The sequence below is a fragment of the Nymphaea colorata genome, chromosome 9 (genome assembly GCF_008831285.2).
Source record: "Nymphaea colorata isolate Beijing-Zhang1983 chromosome 9, ASM883128v2, whole genome shotgun sequence".
NCBI lineage: Eukaryota > Viridiplantae > Streptophyta > Magnoliopsida > Nymphaeales > Nymphaeaceae > Nymphaea > Nymphaea colorata.
In genome coordinates this window covers 21,577,287-21,599,905 of record NC_045146.1, presented here as the reverse complement: position 1 = coordinate 21,599,905, position 22,619 = coordinate 21,577,287, and the positions used below count along the sequence as shown (strand labels likewise).

Genomic DNA, 22,619 nt, shown 5'->3' with positions numbered 1-22,619 from the left:
ACAGGGCATTTGCTTCATTTTTGTAAGTCCTTTTATCAATGCGAGTCTCACTTACTTAATTAGGAATTGAACATAGTTGAAGAAGTGAGGAAATTGCTTGACAGAGCATGGCTACATCCAACGTGCTTATCATAAAGGAGATTAATTGCAGCTGCCGTCAATGGGTTATGGTTCAATTCCATTAGCGCTATATCCATTTTATCTCATCTCAAGCCTTCCTAACTTCATGGGATTGGTGATTGCTCCTAAGTTCCTGACCTACATTTTATTTGCACGGCCTTTTTTACAGTAACCATAATATATTTAAGTTATTTATTATGTTAATTGTTACAATGAGTTAAAATGTGATAATAATACCCAAATGACCCTAAAGATATTTGCTACAAATTGCTGTTTTATTCAATTAAAATATCTCGTCAGGTTGACTCTAAACCCTGAAAATGCATGTAATACCTGTGGAGCATTAAACAATAAAATAAAAGCCAGCCCTCTCTTTTCCCTTTTATAAATCCCGAGGAGGAGAAGGCCATGCTTTCTTCCCTTCTCTCTCTACCCATAGCCGCGTGAGCCTGACGCCAGCGGCCCAGTGCTCCTCATTTTCTAACTTTTCTATTTAATTTATATTTTTTCACCCAGGTCCACCATTTGTAAGATACTCGCAATTATGCTCTCTTTCTTTTTATCCTACAGAAGGCAGTTCCGAAGATTTAATTTGCATGAGAAAGGGAAGGACCACAAAGTGCATGTGAGAAGAAAACGGAGTGCGTCCTTCAAATATCGGCCAAAACTTGTCGTCTCCATCGAACTATTTTTTTTTTATAGCCATATATATATATCTATAGTTTAGAGCCCTTCTTTTCCAATGGAGAAGTAAGGAACGATGCGATGCATCCGTCTGTTCATTCAAATCTATATAACATTAGACATATGAAGGTTGATCCTGGAAAGTCGTGCATTAAAAAAAAAACCAGACACACATAGGACCTAAAATGTATAGATAGAAAACCTCTGGACGTTTTCAGTAAATTTTCATAGACAGGAGCACGAAATTGTAATTTTATTCTTTCCCTGACGGTTTACCCACGTGGGAGCGGCATAAACGCTTTTGCCTTTTGCTTCCATTTGTTTATTCCTTTGGGCCCAATCCCTGTGCGGGATTCCGGGCTTTCTTTCGGTTTGGCAGTTGGGGGCCTCCTATATTTCCACTATTTACGGATACCTGCTCAACTCATCGCAGATTTTCAGTTGCCTGCTTGAATTTGTTTGTTGAGTAAAAGAGAACCACCTCATGATATTTTTGTTTTCAATTGACATCACGGTCCACATTCACAATTCTTCTGTATGTCAAGGCTCGTCTCAAACTCATTCGCTTAAGTTTGATTCGATCTTGACTCGTTTAAGTTCCAACGATCAATATTATGTCGTTAATTAGTCGTACTATCAAATAAGATGTATTATTTATTGGAGAAACAGGTTAGGGGTAAGCCCATTTAATTTTTTAACTAGGTCAACGAGATGATGAACATTCAATTTTGACATTGGATCTCACCTAAATAAATTTAATATATCCAAGACTCTTGGGAAGAAGATTGGCATCAAACATTGGTTCAAATTGAAGCGTTCTATGCTGATGTGCAGGATTGCCTGTCCTCCATTTTCAGGTCTCATACTAATGAAGTCAATGTATGTTACAACTCGGATCTGTAAGGGTGTGTTTGTTAGTCGCAGATCAGAGATCCCTAGTGATCTCACGGTCGATCTCATACATATTCTCGTGTATGAGATCCAAGACTATCAAACGCCACCTAATAGATTCAACATGGCCCAATCCATGAACATTTAACACAAGTTTTCATGTTGTTGGTCCAGTCATTCCTAGATCCAGATCTTGTATTGTCATTGTGGAGTCGGACCTAGGTCTAATAACAGCCCACATGCGTCATATTTCATTTGGACTTTGATTAAATCGAAATCTACTTGAAATTCATAGATTTAATTGCCCATGTTTATATTATACATATATATGTTAGTCCCAAACAACCGGGTCGTGGTTGAACGGATTTGTACCCGAACCGTTCTTGCACGAGCGCCGTTGTCCGACGTGGACGGCCGGGGAGCGCGTCGCGATCCGAGGACCTGGCCGCTTTCCTGATTTGGACCGATATCTTATCAATCCGTCGTCCCGAGATATCTCCACCGTCCATCTGCTCGAAAGTGGCGAAATGACGTCGATGCCCCCACGTTCTCTTGAGGGGAAAGGAAAAATTCTGAGCCGTCCTCGTTTGTGTGGGCCCCAGACGTCGACGGGCGTGCCCCACGAGTTAACGAAGTTGGCTTCAATGACCGAAATGCCCTCGCAATGATTAAAAACCAGTTGGGTTCTTGGAGTTGGGACGTCGTACTGGATCGCGTACGCGCCTCGACCGTTGGGGCCCACCGGCGACGGGGCACTTCCCCGTCGCCCGCTCTGAAAAGCCGTGGCCGGTGGACGAAGTTTTAAGAACGCCGTTTTGAGAAGATACGAAGAAGCAAGAATTTTTAGATTCAAGTTCAACGGTACAAAAATATCGAGTATAGCCAAAAGCAATCTTCCGTGAAATAAGAACACGTTATTTTCAGAACACCTAAAATATCGAGTATAGCCAAAAGCAATCTTCCGTGAAATAAGAACACGTTATTTTCAGAACACCTATTATAAGTGTATATTTTATAATAAAAAACTCGATGTTGATTTGGTATATCATGCATAATTTTGGAAGTGTCTTCCATATTGGCAACAAGAACATTTCTTGAAAATGTTCCACAATCTGTATCGCGCTTCCGAGGGTGTCAAACAAATCCTTTATTTTCATATTGGTACTTTAAATGATTTGTGATTTGTATATAGTTGTGCCCTTAAAGCTGAGTGAGTTAATTTTTGAACCAGCAAAAATTTCTAGCGTAGCTAGAAATTTTATGATATAATTGGGGAAAACTAAGTAGCAGGCAGAGATGGGACTTGATGCGAGGGTTTTACCTTTCACCTCTTTTTCATGCTCAAGATTTTTTTTGTGTTGGTCGAAAGGGTTATGTAAAATGCACTTGGAGCTAATCCCATTCCACTGTTGCCTCATGTGGGAGGGATTAAATATTGATAGCGATAGACCTGGAGCTTGAACACGATTTGTTTGATGAATGTTATTTTGCTGGTAAAGCACTTGAAAAAACTAGCCCACCAAACTTGATTAGATAGTTCAATAAACAATGTCGCTCGTACACTTACAAAAAAAACATTGTTTTACAAATACCATGCAAGCTGACCTTAGAGAGAGAGAGAGAGAGAGATATGACCCTCTTAATGTAAAACCTCCACATATTGTATAAATGGCTTGTATAAAAGGGTGAGCGGAGAAATTTTTTATCTCATCGCCCTATAAGAAAAGCGAAAAGTTTTTCATCTTTCTCCAGTTTAAGTCTATTTGAGGATTTTGGTAGACCGACGGTACACCATCAACAAGAGTGTCTTTTTTTTATTCTCGAATAAACCGCACCTAGGTTGAAAGACTCTGTCGCTTGTCTAACAAAAGGTCAACGCATGCTCATAAAAATCGAACCAGCTACTAACCTATAGACCCCTAGTCCAACCGGTTACACTAAACCAGTGAAGTGAATAACTGTGTGAGATTTACCCGTGGTTCCCCGCATTATGATAACGGGAATAATGCGGACTGTTGCACATGGGAGGCGAACGAACCTGGGTGTCGTTTTATCAACCAAATTGCTTGGATTTGAGGAGGAATCAGGAGGCGAGGTGCGATGGACAAAAAGAAAAAAAGGAGCCCCCACCTCACCTGACCCCGTCCGTCCTCTTTGCATGCCCACTACTTTCCCAAAGCAAAAGAAATTTTACTGTCCCCAAGTAAATCCATTCCATGTACAAACAGCCACAGCCAACCCCCATTGTAAAAGTAAAAGGTCCTTTATTTCCTTGTCAATCTCGTAAACAGTGGTACTGGCTCCGTATCGGTTCCTCCACCGATACGATACATGGCCTCATACTTATCGTCACGTACCAGTCGGTGCCATCCTTTCTCAATCTTTTAATTTTAAAATAATTAATAAAAATAAACCTAGAGCAGCCTCGTACGTATCGGTAACAGGTAACGATACGAGACGATGCTGGCAGTTTATCTATGTTCAACAACTCTTTAATAAGGTGGTAAATGAGCCGAATTGGAGCTGCACTGGGGTGGATGGAAGTATTCTCAGCTCAAGTACGAAAAAAAAAATGCATTTTGGAAAAAAAAGTTCACCATTAGTAATCAAAAAAGGACCTATGCAATTCAAGCTCAGTTTGGTGACTGGATTGAATATTATTGGGTATGGTATGTATGTTGAAAGTTTGAATGGTGACCCTAACCTTTCAAAGTCACCCAACCATCTAATCAGGACCGTTTCTTTCTATCATATGAATGGTTAATAGAAAAACAAAAAGAAAAATGTGATTGACATTTTCGTCGTTTATTATTGATTTTCATGTTCTTCTTTCAACTATCAATCTGTATATTAGATGAATTGACTTGATTAAATTGTTGGTGTGCGTGTGTGTAAGTACATATAGAACCTTATATTAAGTTAATCAAAAAATGGAAGGCTCTTTTCATAGTAAAGAAATTCAATTTATATACACCACACAGTCCCACCCATTGTACTACCTACTTGGTGAGAAAAAGGGGGAAGTAGAAAATAGTGAAACCAGATGGAAAAAAAAAAGCAAACTATATAAAGGTAAAAGAAAAAAAGAAAAGAATAATTCTATTAATTATTTGGGTATAGCTTAGGTAGGATGTGATTGGCTGGCGAAAGAGATCTTGAAAAAGTAGCCTATGATGCATTTTTGGGCACATACATAAAAAAGTACTAAATAAATATATCATTAATTAATATGTCAATTTCAATAATATTTTCTATAAATGATGATGATGATTGATCGCATGGACACCAAGCGGAAAAGTCGAGTGCATGCACCAACCACATGGCAGCATTTTAATCTCCTCCCCTCTCAGGCCCCGCTTGTCGCTATCATATTACAAGAAATGGCCCCAAAATTTTATCCTTCAACACCAAGCAGCCAATTCATATATGTTTCTATATAAAGAGATGACCGGTTTTGATAAAATATTCAGGAAAACTGTGGAGTAAGATTATTTAATTGAACTTTCGAACTTTCTCTAAGCGCCACAAGACTTTGGCTTTTATTTTTGGAAGAAATGAAGCAGTGAAGTCATTGAATAAGGTTGTCCTCTTTTAAAGAAATGATTGACTTAAATTAGGGATCTAACAGTGCCCGTCAACGTCACCATTAACAAGTTATTTATGTGCGTCCGCCTCTTCAGACGTTCCTGTTCTGGATTCATCTGTTGTTGACTAATTGCATCAAGCTCATGCCATGCAAATGCAATGCAAAGAAAAATAATAATTGCTCTTCTTAAAATGTAACTGTTCCTATAAAGTTTTGAGTTGAAGCGAAGGCGTCACTGATATATGTATGTGGGGGTCTGTGACTAATTCTTTTCTAAAACGAACGATTGCTCAACGTTTGATGAAAAGAAAGACAAATTCCAAAAGAAAAAAACTGAAAAAAAATATTCGTCGTGCATGTTCTTGTTTGTAGTAGTTTAAAAAAATAACACCTACAATAATCAAACTAAAGGTACATCATCAACACAATATTCAAACCAACCAACTATGTTATGCCGTTTGAAACTAATTACAAATAAGCTTGGCGGGGCTCTTTTGTATACCGGACATGCGTGGAAATCACTTTCACTTATTAGATTTCCTTTATCCATAATTTTCTTCCTTGATTTCAATTTCTTCTAGAATCTCAATTTCTCACTGAATTTCTAGTTTTCTTTTCTTCTCCAAGATTGTTGTAATATAAAAATATGAAAAAGAACTAGTGAAAGAAAGAATCCGTCATATATATATATATATATATATATCCAAGAGAGAAAGAGAAAATGATCCTACCAACTTGCGGCGATTGCGATTTGTAGATCATTCTTGACGCGCGGATTGAAGGGACGATTGGTCGTGGATTCTAATTCTATGGGCGTGGGTTTTAACAATGACTGGAAATGGAAGCAGTCTCTTTTATGGCAAGTTATGGATCCACCTGCATGGCCAGAAACGGACGATTCCAATTACTGCAGACCCTGAGCCCATTTGGTTCCATTCATTCTACGTAACTCATCTTTTTCTTTCGGCAACTTGGAAAAAGGGGCCGACTTACCAAACAATGTTCAAGTTCCAACTGTATTCCGACCATCTCAGACCCTGGCCGCACCCCAAGTCTACGTTCCATCACGTTAGAACTATTGGGGGCCATACATCTTGTGAGCTCATTCGACTTCACAAGAAAACACAGCTACTAGGATATACAGTACTCCAAGGCCAGATTGATCTTTCGATGTTATGCCCTTATGTTTCTTAAGTTAACCTGCCTACCACCTTTTGCAGTTAATACATCAAAATATGACGGCAACTACAGGCTTTGAACCCTAAACTTTTTTTGAGTGTGAGTCGCTTTGTTGCCGGAAAATAGTTAAGATGCCAATTTTGTGTAAGCAGATGCTCTTTCCCAGGGGACCTCAACGGTCACAGGCACCTCCAGGGCGAGGCCCTGAAATGGAATGAATGAACAGTAATTGGTGATGGGGAGGTGGGAATCTCTTTTTCTATCCCTTCAACATCTTTTCAATTGATTATGGCTCCTACGCCTCCCCATGCAGCAGAAGACGTCAACGTCCTGGTCCCCTCCTCCCTTCCTTTTTCCCCACAACCAATTAATTTTTGAAAGCCATTCAAGAAATCAAAGTATGGAAGCAGCAGCGATGAGGAAGGGAGGGAGAGAATGGAAATAAAGGAAAGGAGGTCAGCCGGAGACCGGAGATGGGCGTGCGGCCGGCCGGGTCCTCCGGGCCCCGTCTCTTCAGCTTTTTGCCGGATATGACGCCAGCAGGAGAGGAGGGGAATGGAGGCACTGAATTTGATAAAGGAAGGATATCTGGGAAAGGCCGCCGCTGCCATCCTCCCATGCCCCTTCCATCTCCTTCCTCTCTCTCTCGTGATTTCCTAATTCTATAAAATTGATCATTTTGCATCTATTTATATAATTAGATTTGTGAAAAAAAAAAAATACTCAATGTGAAACTGGGAGGTCAAATAAATTTAAGAAGATGTTAAAGATGTCCAGAACAACATCATCTCGGGCCTAAAGCCATGCGGTTGTTAAAGGAATAATAATTTAAGCGTGGCCATTAATATGTATTAATCGTGGAACTAAATTAACATCACTCATGTATTTCTGCAACCCACCCAGCTAGTAAACAGTCAGTCATTGATTCGCCAAAATGGCATAAGTATAAACTCCTCTTGTATAAATGAAATGAGGTCGGAGTAATGTACTAGTTGACATGCATCGAGAATCCCATACCAACCACTGACGTAACTCTTGACCTTGAGGGCAAGCAGCGGCAAGGTACTCCCACTCATTCGAACATAAGCCACAATTTCTCTCACGTTTTAAGAATGTAAGTTGGTTTTGAACTTGAGCTTTTTAGTGCTTTAGCGTATTTAGTGACATTTAAAAGAATATAAACACACACATACTTTTTTGCGCTATTGCATGCACAGCCACATGCATATGGAGATACATTTTAGCCGCATACACACCACATTAAGATTGCAAATGGGTCGGATCTGAAACAACCAAATATATTAGAGGCCAGGCAGCAGCAAGCAGATGCACTGCAACTAAAAATGACAGAAGCTTGCGGCCAGATCGGACCCATTTGCGGCCCTACCTCCGCATATGTCACTAATTGAGATATTTATGTGGAAAAGGAATGATCAAGCATCGATCCGCACATCTGCCCCTAATGTCTCGTGCCAAAACAACAAGCTCTTAAAAGCTACCCATGGGGTGCACCAATCAGGTTCAAGCTTGGCTGCACCAACTTGGACCCACCGTAAGCCTCCTCGACCAGGATCAGCATCGGCTGGTCGCTGTACCATGGCAGGGTCGACCCCGCCTGTGTCAGTGCTCTGCTGACATTGCACTCATGTTTAGGAACTCTTACTAAAACAAGCCTACTCTTTGTAACCCACTCTTGGAACATGTGGTTGTAGACATTTGGGTGTTCACATGTTTTTCTGAACTGCATTGATCATGCTGGAAACATTTTATTATTATTATTATTATTATTATTTTTGTTTTGTGGTCTGCATTGATCGTCATACTTTCTTCTATGAAGAAACAAGTGAAAAGATGAAACATTATTTTTAAATAAACAACAAAACTGGATCGTTTCCCAATGAAAAGCTAAGTTTATCATCTTATAACAACAAAATAATTGACCACTTGATAGGTCGAATGTGACGAGCTCTAAGTTTCTAACCATTAATTGCTTCTTAAGCATGGATGTGCACAGCAGGATTCGAAGTGTTGACCAATCTTTCAGCTGGAACAACCTGAGCTGGCCCCAAGGTTTATCTTACTTTTAGAGTGGGCAAAGAACTTAGGTCTGCTTTTTTTCTATTGTTTAACCTTCCTAGGCATTTTAGGCAAATGGGCAGCATGTTGGCATAGGCTGTTGGGCTTAAAATATGGCATAAACAATTCATGCTTACTATGGAGGGAGCTTTCTTTCCAACTTCTTTCCTGTCTTCTGAATATTCCCAACACCGCAGCCTAAGTTTGAGAAAAAAAACCTGCCAAGAAAAGATGGGCATCCCACAAATCAATCTGGGGATTGCAGATTCTTTCATATTCACATGCTGCTGAGAAATGAATTTCCCTTCTTTTTTATTACAGGAAGGAAAAAGAAGGGAAATGGCGCTTATGGTTCTGTCATGGAAGGCACACCACCATTCTTTCTTATTTCATGCCAGCAAAGTCCAGCTCGAGGTAAAGGCACCCATGTTACTACCTACCTTCCATTGTTTAATTTCCCTCATAATTTTCCTCTTGCTGTGTGCACATGCCTGCCGCCTACATTTTACTCAAAGGCGGGTCCCATTGTCTCCTTCTTCTTTTCAACCTTTTTACTTTCCCTTTCGTGTGTAGAGAGCAAAAGAACAAGGGGAGGAGGATGGGGCGCACAGTGTTTCATAAAATCACAAGCGCGCCATTCAAAGAAGCACCTTCCTGCTGGTACCATTTTACAGAAGAAAAAAGAAATTGTGTGGTGCCAGTGCCACCTTACTGAAGCCTCTCGTTTTATGGAAATTAAGACTTGTAGAATTCGTGTTTCCTTCAATTTCTTTTTCTGCAGAAAATTTCTTCACCATTTTCTTTCTGATTTTTGGAAAAAACATTGGAAAATGACATATAACTCGATCTTCTTAGGTCAACGTGCTTTGATTGTCCCTTTTTTTTTAGTTTTTTTCATCAGCACCCAAATGTACCACTTTAGATGCCAAAGCATTGGAAGAGCTTTACTGCAAAACTGGATGGTAACCTTTCTGGCTGGCCTTGAGATTTTGAAGAGCTAGTTACACTTTATGCTCCTTTTGGTCCCACAGTTACAGTGCGCATGTTGGAGGTGAATGCAAAGATTGCGATTATGAACAAATAATCCTGCACCTTGAATACCATCCATCAGTAAAGATGCCTTTGTGGGACCAAGATCCTCTGTAGCTAGCTTTTTCAAAATAGAATGACTCACTAGACAAGGAAATTTTGCTTACTGCTAATCAAGAAAAGGAAGAAAGCGTTGGTTTCACAAATGTCAGAAATACAGACAGAAGATAACATCATGCCACTTTCTCATGTGAATCATTCACATTGATATAAGTGCATCGAAAACTTGTGATAAAAAGTGGCTACATACGGGACAGTTATTTGATAGTTGAGGACCGTTTCGTGCTTCTCTGGCGGCATTTTCTTAGACAGCAACACAGAAACCAACAGATTTGATATCCTGTACTGGTCTGATTTAGATTGCCCATCTCCGAGGTTGATCCCTTCTTCCCGTACAATTATCAGCATTTTATTACAAAAAACTTTTCTAGCTAATTACAAGCATTCTATAACTCTCATAACTTATTTCTGAAGCTGGCCTCTGAAAATTTCTCCGATCGATCTTCTTTATCTGATTTCTTCAAGTAAAATTTCAACGTCCGGCAAAGTTGGTTTTACCATCATGTACTAGCACTGGCAAGGTCGGCATTTAAGCAATTTTAAGATGTTTCCTTACTTCAGCATTCATTATTTAACGCAGCAAGTCAATGATGAGTAACCAAGCAATTTCCTTTTTTTTTTCTTCTGTTTATACTTTATAGAAGCAAACTAAGCGGTCGAGCTGACCAATCCAGCAAACCCTGGAGTACAACCAGAAGCTTCTAGTTATAACTTCTGGCCAGGCCGCAGAGAGCAACCCTGTCTGAACTTTAGATCTATGGTTCCCCGTTGACGTGGTGCTATTCAGCCCACTTATTTGAGAAGAAGGCGAACCCCTGGCTTGGACAGAGAACAGGGGCACACAGTAAATTGATTGAGCAGTTGGTGAGCTGAGTAAGATGCAAAGTCATTACTCCTTGTTTGGATGCTGCAAATGTAGCCCATTTAACTCTCGAAAAGTAAGTGATATTTAATACTTAAGCTGCCAACGTAGTACAATTGCCTTTTAGATATCAAATTCAGTAAAATGGCTTCCACTAGAATGCTGCAGTCATAAAGTATAGGACTTAAACCTCTGCCCTTTGCAAAGATGAGAAGCACTTGAGGCTTAGACTACTTAGGCATGGCAGTCCAAGCACTTTATATCATCCCAGCAAATAAACGCAATTGTGTGTGTGCCCGTGCACATGTGTCAGTAGCACAAAACCTTATTCCGGTTCACCAAGCTTAATTGTACTTGTTTTTTCTGAAGCAAAGTTTGTGATGAGAGACAGATCGCGGGTACTGAGTAATCGACATGCATCCTCCAACTTTAGGTTGTTAAGCACAACCCTCTAGCCAGAAGAACAGACCAGAACACTTGTTGGGAATTGGATCATATTTAGGATGTAACGTACATCTGATACCAAAAGCGAATGCTGAACATTGAGGCATTTGTTATGTTCTGCTTGCAACTTTTGCAAGCAGAACATAACAAATGCCTCAATGTTCAGCATTGAGGCCTTCGTTAACTATCCTAATCTTCATGAAATCTGAACGGTAGATTCCAAATATCAGTTGAACAGTAGGCAGTAGATTCATCGTCATTTTATAAGATGAGTATTTAAAATCGACTAAGCCGAATAGCACAGTATGAGGATCATGCTTCATTCAGCCATGTAAGTAATCTGACATGTGACGGATATATCCCACGGACAAGTGAATTAGTTTATGCATTTTTCGTTCAAAAGCAACTCTTTCTCTCTGTAGATCTAGCAGACCCCACTTCTGTTGTTATTATAGATTTTTCTAAATGTTATTCCTTAACTGAATTTTGGTAGACAAATCTAACTCACCATATGGTGCCTTGGCTCTTAAATGCCTAAGTGAATGGCAGACTGCAGAAAATTCTGTTGGCTTCTCACGCAGACTTCTGCCTGTCAGAAAACTGTTTGCCGTCTCTTAAATATGGAGTATTGCCGTTTTCAGTAACTGGTTCGGCCACTAGTCCCTTTTCATAGAACCCTTAAGGAGGGTAGGCTGCTCGCTTAGCTGCTAAAGAAATAGGTAGCATGTTCTTGCTTTCGAGAGAATATGGTTGAGCAGGAAGTTTCTTACTGCTGCACAGTGCTCGGCAGTTGAACAGTTTGTCTTCTTCTTTGAACTACAGGAACATGCTCGTCATTTTTTGAATTCATCGACCTGTCAAATTTCGAAACTCTAATGTAGAAGTTGGCCCGATGACAGATAATTGTTGGCATTTATTACCCTCCAAAGACCCAAATCCTAATTATTTCGGCTTTGTTTATGGAGGAATTGGACGCTCTCGGCATGTTGTTTTACTTTTGATTCGCATGCTAATGTGATAGATTATCAAGAAATGGCCGAGACGCGATTATTTTTCAAATTCAAACTATGAATGAGATGAGAAGCTTCCAAGAGGGCAATATGATATTCAGGTTGGTGGGGAGCACTATGTTTTTTGCCACCATAAAATATGGTTGTACCCCATTTCCACCCATGTGCATCCTCTTAAGAACATGCCTCCCAGTTGGTCCTTTGTACAGTATATAATTATGTAAATTTACATTAGCATGACATCTCAACCATATGAATGATTTAAACTGGCAAATCACATAACACAACCGGTCACGATAAGAATGATCTGGATCCATCCAAATCCAGATGTTTCGCTTATGATTTTAGTATTGCAGATGCATACCAAATTAGCTACAGGCTGTTCTGAAACAGAATTCAGATAGTCCTCTACTTGCTGGCCATCCAACCGGGTCATTTCTTTCTCTAAGTTTGAACTTGGATATGGTGTTAGATACGAATCCCCGAATAATTGACAGCCACTTCTCCAATAATGGCTGCCAGATCAAACGAGATTACTTTACTTTTTTCCTTTATATTTGTGTTGTCCAAACCAACTGGTTCGCGTAAGTGGTAGAGATAAAGCCAGCCTGACCTCCAATTGTTCTTTGTACGATTTGAAGAATAATGAGTCAAGCTTAAGCAACAGTCCAGCTATGAGCATAATTTTTTCTCTCAATAATGTGAGAAAGCTGTACTTTATATACATCTATATATGCATGCACATACACATCTAGTTAATGCATATGTGTATATATACATATACAGCATGGCCCAACCCAAAACTTTACCAAGGCATAATTCTTGTAGGTTGGACAGGAATCCAGTCCAGTTGTTTCTCATTACTCATTCTAAGTGCAGAAATTGTCAATTCCAGTTGTCCGTGAAACAGCACATTTGAGATTTCTTTTTGCTTTTCAACAAGGGCAAAACTGGATTTCTTTTCTCCTCCTCTATCACTGGTAATTAGAGGAACACGACATGCTTATGAAAAGTAGGGTTTCTTGTTAAGGGCTGCCTTTTGATTATTTTATGGTGGCAGCTTTATTTTGGGGCAGACAATGCTTTAGAATATGTACACATTTTGTGTTCCCATGATCCCATACACTGCTGAAGCAGAAATGCTGATTACCCATGTGCTAGCACTATTTTGTGACTTTTGAAAGGGACATCTTCTGGTCACAGCTCAAATGGTGAGATCAATGTGAGCTGTTGAGTTAATGGTGTGAGAGTACTGTTCCATATGACAGTTAATCAGAAGAACAAAAGAAAAATGGAAAAAGGTAGAAAGGGTAAAGCGAAAAGGAGATTTTGGAAAGAGAAGGCATTTCCTTTTTCATAAGCTCCAACAAATTGCTCAAGATTCTCGGTGTAGTTACCACATAACAAGCATGGACAACCGTTGTGCTCCAGCCTTTATGAACCATAAGCCGCTCTTAACCATTAATTCTGTTGATGTACAACCGACCAAATGGAATGGTCGGTTCTTGGATTTGAACAGTAGAAATATGCCTATTTCTCATCTGACTCATCCCTCACTTTCAGGATGAGGCCTGAGATACTTTTTCTTTTCAAAAAAGAATTAAATTAAAATTTCAGAATTCCTGGTTTTCAGGCAGGAGTGACCTCTGATTCACTGTTTTTCTGCCCTGAACTCAGTACCAGCATGGACCCCATGATAGATGTGGTGCGTGGAATTGAGATCCACGTCGTTGAATTTGAGAGTCATACATCCAGCTTAGTGTTCAACAGGATCCACCATTCAAATTTCAAATGGTGGCCCCCTTTACATCCAAATTTCAAATTTCGAAGTTGGCGCACTGCGTATCACCATTGACCAATTTCTCAGAGCCCCCATCATTCTTACTTGACATGTGATTTTAGCTGGCCAATCGTAGTCATTAAATCAAAATATGCGTGCTAAAAGTACCCAGCAAGTTGAAGTAGAGATGATAATGACATCATCAGTCTTAGTACTGCTCCTTCTAAATGATGATTTATTGCTCTTGTTGCCATTATCAAGCTAAAAGTTGAAGAAAGTAGTGATAGAAATATTTCTAGATATTAGTATAGCACGAATGTTTGATATACAAATCTCTTTTCAGTCACTCCTCCGGTCATGCGTATGTTTATATAGGCTCTTCCGGTGTAGGAACTTGGGTTTGTAACCCACTGAAAGGGATTCTAAGGCGTTGATTATCAAAAGTAGGTCCATTCAGTTGGCTCTAAAAACCTAGTTTAGCATCAGAACTAGTTTAAAAAAGCATACCTACTTTGATATGCTGAAACCAAGCTTGTGACCTTGTTTTGAAGTAATTGTCCGAGTTTCATTTGTCAAATTTTGTGCAAGAATGAAAGCTTATCAAAAGCATTCCTGTACCTTTGCTAACGATGATTCCATTTGTGCAGCTGCTGACAACCACCTGCAGCTGAGGCTGTTCTTACGGGCTGCTTTTCATGGAAATTTCTGTTTTGTGGCAACTTGGATTTTACTCGGTAGAATAGGACTGGGACCAAGGATGAGACGATGTCACGGAAAAGATACTTTTCTTTCTCATGATAGATAGGGTTCTTTCACATGCATGCAAGCATTTAACCTTGTTGAAAGATGACAAAAGATCAATGGAGTGAAACAAATTTTTTTATTTGCATATGTAAGAACCGTAATTCGGGAATTATTCTTCTAGGATCGATATCCAGATGGGAGCAGAAGTTTCGAGAGAGAAACACATGACAGGTAACATTAACTCGAAGCGTTTTCCCTTCTATGCAGGTTAAGAATTGAATGCTGTGTGACAGAAGAAGGTTTATGAAAGAAAAAGCAGTCATTTCAGTTGACTGCAAGATGAACCTTGTAAAAGTCCTTTTGCTGCATGACAACCTTATGGGATCTTTTACATAACATTGCAACTATTATCAAGTAGGATAGAAGCAGGTTCACTAAATAAATGCAGTCATTTTCAGTTGACTGCAAGGTGAACCTCTTCAAGTCCTTTTGGCGCGTGGCAATCTAATGGGATCTCTGCAATTATTATCAAATGTTTGAGGTCTTACTACATGCCAAAACACAATCAGAAATGTTTTGGACCGTACAGCGGTACCGTATCAGATGGGTGGCCACTTGCACCACTAATTTGCAGGCTGAGAAAAGCTGATTATGGGCACAGTGGAAGACGAGATACACAATCTTGGGCTGGAATAAACTGCAGCTAGCATCAATTTCAGAAGTGGACATCACTAGTTCTGACAATGACGTAGGCCATGGGCCAAACAAGCACAACATGGCCGATTCAGGGCCATCTGTTTCACCGGCGGATGCTTTCATTAGCTCATAGATTTGGAATGTTGGCCCGGCAAAGGATGCCACGTCTGCTAGTCTGGCTGACCGTGGTGCAGATCTGATTATAGGTGGGGTGAAGTTTTCGACCTCCATTTGACACGGATGATGGAACAATGAGAACTGAAAGATTTGATAGATCGGATTAGGAGGTACCACATCCTTTTCATAGTTATTACAGTTGAAAATGTAAACTCCATTTTAGCTCTCTTAGTCCTACATCAACAGCTCATGTACAAGACTTGGTTTGTCCTATTATCTCCATTGGTCACTGCATTATTGGCATACCCAACGCTTTGTTGTTAACAATACTTAGTTATTTCGTGTGTTCATCTATTTCAGATGAAGCCACTGATACAAAAAATTTCCTCGTGGGTGCCCATGGAAGAAAATGGCTCCCCATGAAGGAAGGTCTATCGCAATTTGTTGCGGGAATATCTACCTTAATGGAGGCATTGCTTCTCTGTTTCATCTAAAAGAAGGCCCATTTCAGAGGGAAAACGCCCAGCTCCCACGCTAGGTTCATGTTGGAGTGAGAAAAGGCCTCGCGGACAGAAACACAGAGAAATCTTGGTATGAGGGCTTAGAACATGAAAAGGAAAAGGTTTTCCAAAATAATTTTAGTAGATTTAAGATAAGGAATTATATAAGTATACAATGGGAACTTCATAAAGAAAATGAAAAACTTGTGCTTGTGACATAAAACGTACTAGTTCACCATTTATTCCACTTTGACCTCTGCGTCTCTCCCTCTTCTTTTATTTCCCTTGCAATGGAACAGCATAAATTGAGATGTCTCTTCAAACTGGATGAATTCCAAAAAATAACGAATTTCGAGGGATCAATGTCCAAACTGAGCAAGTTAAATTTGTGTCGGGCAGCACCGGCGATGGCTCCACTGGGTTTAATAGACCAAGCAATGGACGGCTTAAAATCGCCTTCCTCTACCCGACGGCCCACTGAAAGTGACGGTAGCATGCCATCTTGCTGCACGGTGTGTGATAAATGTTGTAGCTGCGAAGCTGATTTACAGAGAAGGGATGGCGACAGTCGATCAGGGCTCCCTGAAGTTGGTACAGAATTCTATGCACGACAAAAATGTGATGCATTTTACGTTTTAACCATAATTCATGAAAACCGATGACGCCCACCTCCGTTACGATTCCTCCTAAATACCAACTTGGGAGTCACGTAGAACTTGCACCTAAATCGTCTTAGGAACGACCGTAAATTAAACTCTTTGGATGCATATCTCGACCTACCCTATGTGAATCAGACCAACTTGAGAAGCTATGACATGAGTGAAAAATGTACATCCATTAACTAAAGTATCACTGCTTACATTCTAAAGGATTAGCTTCACGGAATCGAACAATCTGACTTTCACTAGCTCACCCATCCAACCACCTATGCTACCCCTCCCAAATAACACAATGGATATCCATGACTTACCAAAGAATGGGGTATGGTGTGTCAACTGTTATAAGGATCTACTATATTTCTATACAAAATCAAGACCAATCGACAAGGCCGTTCACTTTGAACATCACTAGTGTCAACTGCAGGAATTAGAGTAATTTGGCCATATCTTAATATTTATTACAAGCTTTAGAAAGACGAAATCCGTCTCAATTCAAGCCCTGTTGGTTCAACAAAAATGTAATTCCAAACCATGCAGTCGTTCCATCAGGGGTGATGATAGGAAAACATCGTTGTCAATTAAATGGAAGTGTTATAAAGGAGAGAACTACGCAGTGATAGTTTGCCACGTGAAAATCAGAAGGCTCACTGTTGACCTCTGCTAGAAGACTGAGGATTAATGCAGATCAAAACGGAACCAACATCAACAAATTCGCTCATGATCAAGTTAGAACTTAAGATCTATGACCATATGACGTTAACTCTTCGCATTTCCATTCCGTCGGTATGCTCCCATATATTGTGATCCGTTTGCCAGAACCCAGGGGTGTCTCTGTGGTCACGGGAAATCATCGTTTTTCTTTTTTTTTTTTTTTGGTTTTTCTGCTTCTCACAGCAGCACTTTCCACACCTCCGGATATCTGGTGCCTGATCGTCGCTCGTTTCACTATTTCTTCGATAATAGAGGGTGCAAGTGCAGATGCAACATTTTTCAAAAAAGCTTGGGTATGGAGTGTATTTTTGTTAGCTAAGCTTCATAATCACATCTAAAGATATATATGCAATTGAATTAGAATTAGTGTAACATCATCATCCACGCAGCACCTACGCTGTCCCCGGCACCAAGTCAACTTGGGTGCAGCAGCCTTTTTTGGCAAGTCCGCACGAAATAGTCAAGCGTTTATTACCATTTCTTGTCCGACATGGAAACAGATAAACAGGTATGCTGATCAGGTAATTGTGAAAAGGCTATCGACAGAGAACTTCCAAAAAGTGGTAGAATCTTCATGGTGAGTTGTGCAAGTTATGAGTTTCTCCAGTACAAATAATAATGACTATAGACCAATATAGCTAACCTGCTTAAATAATGAATCTCAGATATCGCTAAATTGCTTAAAAAATACATCTCAGATGTGACGCATAAGGCGTGCAAGATCTGCGCTTTTTTTTAGCTCCAATTCATTGTTGAGTTATTGGATAACATAGAAACTCCACTAGATTGATAACAGGAATATGTCACTCGACAAAAAAATAATATGCTAGGGAAAGGCATTTGCCTCCCAACTTCTGTATCTGTGATAGAAACGAAGATAGGGGAAGACTCGCCGTCCCCTTTTTATCATTTTCTATGTTTGTTTTCGAATTCTCGGATCACTTTTTCTTTTGGGTGTGGAACAAATGGGTGGAATGCAACCATAAGGAGGGCCTCTACCCGTCCCTGCATGGTTATGGAAACTCGCAAGTTACATAAAAAAAGGAACGCGAGTACTGGCAGCCTGACCTGTAGCTATATATGGACTGGTCTTGGCTAGTCTGCATACCAATGTTAGCAAGTTTGGGATGCTTTGAACTCTGTATGCCAGAGTTTTACCAGTTTTTGCAAAACTGACACAAATCTCAGGTCTAAAACAATTGAGAGGTTTTGACATATGGTTGCTCTGAATGGTAGCACAAATGGAAGTGTAGTGTATATTATGATACCACCTTCCCACAAATCCATTAGCAGTGTAATTGCACTTGCCATGACAAAGTAGTTACTAACCTTTTAGAGTTTATCATGCCCTAGTATCTCCGCATGGACGGAAACTTGAAGCTTCTCCAACAAATATTATCTTATCAAATAGTCAATAGCACTCCTTTGGGTAGCCAAACTAGTCGAACAGAGAAAAGAACATATACAATGAACTAGCCATGTTGAAATAACCAACTGTCTACGATCTACTAATAATCCAGTTACAGGAACTACTTATCACAGATGTGCATGGCCATAGCTCCTAGTTGTTCCTTACGGAAGAATTGACGTACTATGAAATTGCAAAAGTCTACATAGGCAGAACAATAATTGGATTATAGATATCAGTAAAGTAATCCCAGAACATGGAGCTTCTCAAGTAAGATAAGTAAGATGAGAGAAGAAGATCGGCTGCTATTTCTTCAAAATTATTAGGGATTCAACACGAGTCATGAACCACAACACATTCCTATTTAGACTACATTGAAACAATATTGAATGTTAAAAGTGATCACCCACAAAAGATAAAAGCACCTTCAACATTCGATGCAAGAGTATTGTAACTGGAGAGAAGGTTGTGAACAGAAAAAGAGAGAGAGAGAGTTACAATGTAAAAAGGAGCGAATTTGGATCAGGAGGAGAGGCACAACTGAACCAAGATACTCAAACTTGAGCTCAATGCATATAAAACTCCACTCGAGCTTTAGAAAGTCAAGCTTGACCACTAGTTTGAGCTAATATATGCAAATAAGCCAAGCCAAGCAACCTCTGTCAAGTAACAAAGCTCAAAAAAGGCTCGTTGTCAATATTAAGCAAGTTCTTCAGAACATTTAATATGATGTCTGGTGTTAATGCAGTGGATTACAATATCCCTTGTTAACAGAGTTAAGCAGAGCCTGAGTTATAACTTACAAGTATAAAAGGAAAGGAGAATTAAAGTCAGAAAATACAGCCAAGGACACCAAAGTTGCACGCTTTCACTGTCAACAATACAATATCAGATATTCAAATTCCCTATTCTGCATTAAAATCTATGATTATTTCAAAAGTTTGCCTATGGGGAGAAGGCGATCATGTTACTTATACACTACAATGCAATGTTTTTTTGGAATATTTTGCCTTGGGCAGAACTTTTTGTCATAAATAAAATACCTAAATAATGATGGTTACTGAGAACAAGTTTCGGCGAAGCACTCTTCCTTTTATCTTCTAGAGCATTGAGGTTGGATATGCAGGGAACCAAAGCTTCATTACAACCATATCCTTCCTATCGCCCTTTTTCTTTCACATCATATTTGTTGAGATCTTGCTTTCAAGTCCTAGATATCAACCAGTTTCTTCTTCTTTCAGTTCTGTTCTCCTATATGCACTTTTGCTGAAATCTTTCACTCTCCAATTTTACTCTCTTTCTTTCATCCTATGTAGTAGTTTCCATTTTTGTCATCTTTGTTTCCTTTTATCAACTTCCTGCAAGCACTACTCCAGCAACTCCGAAGATGAAATGCTTATAGCCAGCCATTTTTTATCAGAAATTGATATGATATGCACCAGCATAAGACCCCAGATTATTCATACGGTAAGAGTTTTATGCTAGTAAAACATATGATAAACAATGTGTAAGGCCATGAATATTAGCATCTGGACTTGACTGTTAAACAACATTCAAAACGTGTCGTTATTAATCAAACAATGATGTTGAAAAATTGGCACGCCATGATGTGAGGGGAGATAAAAAAAATTAGAATATAGCACACTTGTATTCATAGTATGAGTGTTTGGGCATGCAGGAAATGATAACCTAATTCACAAAACTTGACCTGAAATACCACCTCTCCCTCCCACCCAGCGCTATGTCCTCTTTTGGAACGATGATGAAAACAGTTACGCAGAAGCTGCAATTAACAGAGTATTTCACCAGAAGAATGTTTTAATAATTGATTATTGTCAATTTCATACCTTAGTCCTGCAGTTAGCATCTATTTCCATAAGAAAAAGACTGGAGAGAAGATGTGGAAAAAAATAATAATAATATCATAGAATGGCATAACATCGATGGGATTCACAATTTGTTGAATGCTGAATGTAAACCAATCACCTAAGAAATCTTCAAAATCAACTCTAAGAAGCAACGGGACCAACAAAGAGAAAACGGATACAGTACATTAAACAACACGACCAACAGTCTTTGAAGGAAAAAAAAACAAGCTCGAAACTACTTTTGAGGAATATGTATCCTATATCACATATCATCTCCCATTGAACAAAATATATGTATCAGCATGAAGTGCAAAATCCAGAAGAAGACGAGAACATTTTGACGGTATAAAGGACAACGATTCTCAGGCTAACACAAACTAGCTAAGAATAGTCTGCCAGTTTTGTCAACCGATGGAGTGTACCCCTTGCCACTCTATTTCCCGGGTCAATTTTCATCACCATTCTCAAGTCCTCAGCTCCAAGCTTGTATTTCTCGGTGCTCTCATACAGAAGCGCTCGCTGCACTAGTACTGCAACGTTCTTGCTGTCCCGATCTAGGACCTGCATTTTGAAAACAAGACAACACTAAGTTTACAACCTGCAATTTAAGAACATGATACTCAAGACCAGGATCTGCATTTGTAACAACACAGTAAGACTTTTAATATAGCAAACTCGAAAAGTGATGAAAACAGATTCAACTTCAATCAAATAAGGCAATGCAACTCAATGCAATGTCGTACCTTGGAACAATCTGCAATTGCCTTCTTATACTCTCCCACTTCTTTATAACAAGAAGCTCTGCAAGTCAAGACCTCCTCATTGGATGAATTGTCACCCGATTTCCCTAACAACGTAATTGCCCATGACAACCATTTGATTGCATCAGCGAACTGACCCTGCTTATAGTTCTCTAATCCCTTCGACTTCGCTGTGGAAGCTGTCACCCCAGCCGGCGGTGGTGGAAGTCCTTCAAGCTCAGTAGTGGTACCCGTATCGGCACTTCCTCCAAACTCTGAGCTGAAACCCCAATCATCGACCTCTGAAGCCGGTTGATGAGCGCTAGCTTGAGCAGCTGAAGCAGATGCGAACAACATATCCAATGAATCACCACCGCCAGATTTACCTGCCGGTTCCTGCGAGTAGGTACCTGGAGTTGGAATTCCAAACGAATCGGACTGCTTTGGGGTAGAAAAGGACGATGGTTTGTTGGCTGCAGGTGCAGCCTGGAAATCCCCAAATCCAGATCCGAGATCTGAATTACTTGCAGCGGAACTAGATTGTTGCGAAGCAGAAGGTGGCTTCCTGGAGGAAAAATCGGCGAAAGAAGCAAAAGGGTCGCCCCCCAATTTCTCAGAGGACGAAACGCCAGGATTCTTCTTCATCTGCGTCATAGGAACAGAACCAGAATTACCGGACGGTCGCCAATTTCCCGTTCCTAAAGAACCAAAGGGATCGCTGTTTCCGCTCGCTGCAAATGAAGATGAGCCATTCGTTGACTGATGGGTTTCTGATGCAAAACTCCCAAGACTTTCAGAAGATCGCGAATTCGCCGACCCCAAAGGATTCGACTTCGGAAGCGATCCCGCCAAATTCCCCATCGAAAACGATCCTTTCGGAGCAGAATCCTTCAGAGGGGCGTTGGAGCTCTTTCCCTGACCAAACGCCGAGCCAACGAGATCGCTGAACAGATTCGGGTTGGTGCCCACGATCCCCGCTTGACCTACTCCGGTCTTCGAAGCCGAAGAAGAGATTGGCTGCTGCAACCAACTCTTGCCGAAGATATCACCCACCATCGACGTCGGCCCCGAAAGGTTCCCGATCCCCGCATCCCTCGTCCCCACCTGCGCCGGCCGGGCAGCCGGAGCCGGCTGGTGGCTCCAAGAGGGCTTGTTTGGCCCTGAAGCGGGTGGATTTCCGGAATAAGAAAATGAAGAATAAGATGATGATGATGATGATGAGTACTGCGTCTTCTGGTCGTTCAACGGCCTGGAAGATTGCCGACTTGGGAGACCGAAATCGAACTCGAAATTTTCAGAGACGCAGCAGATCCACCTCCTCCAATTGGAGCACCGCCACCGTTCATTCTTCTGGCGTTCGAATTCATGACCGCGTTCGTGATTCCACTTCCCAAA

General features: G+C 40.3%; 1 protein-coding gene across 1 annotated transcript; it reads right to left on the bottom strand.

Moving 5' to 3' along the window:
• Nucleotides 1-20,517: 20,517 nt before the first annotated feature.
• On the bottom strand, nt 20,518-22,619 carry LOC116260686 (uncharacterized; the record flags this gene model as incomplete). The annotated part of the gene is made up of 2 exons (XM_031639123.2): nt 20,518-21,045; nt 21,228-22,619. Coding segments are annotated over 2 exons (1,572 nt in total), but the record flags the coding sequence as incomplete, so codon positions are not given.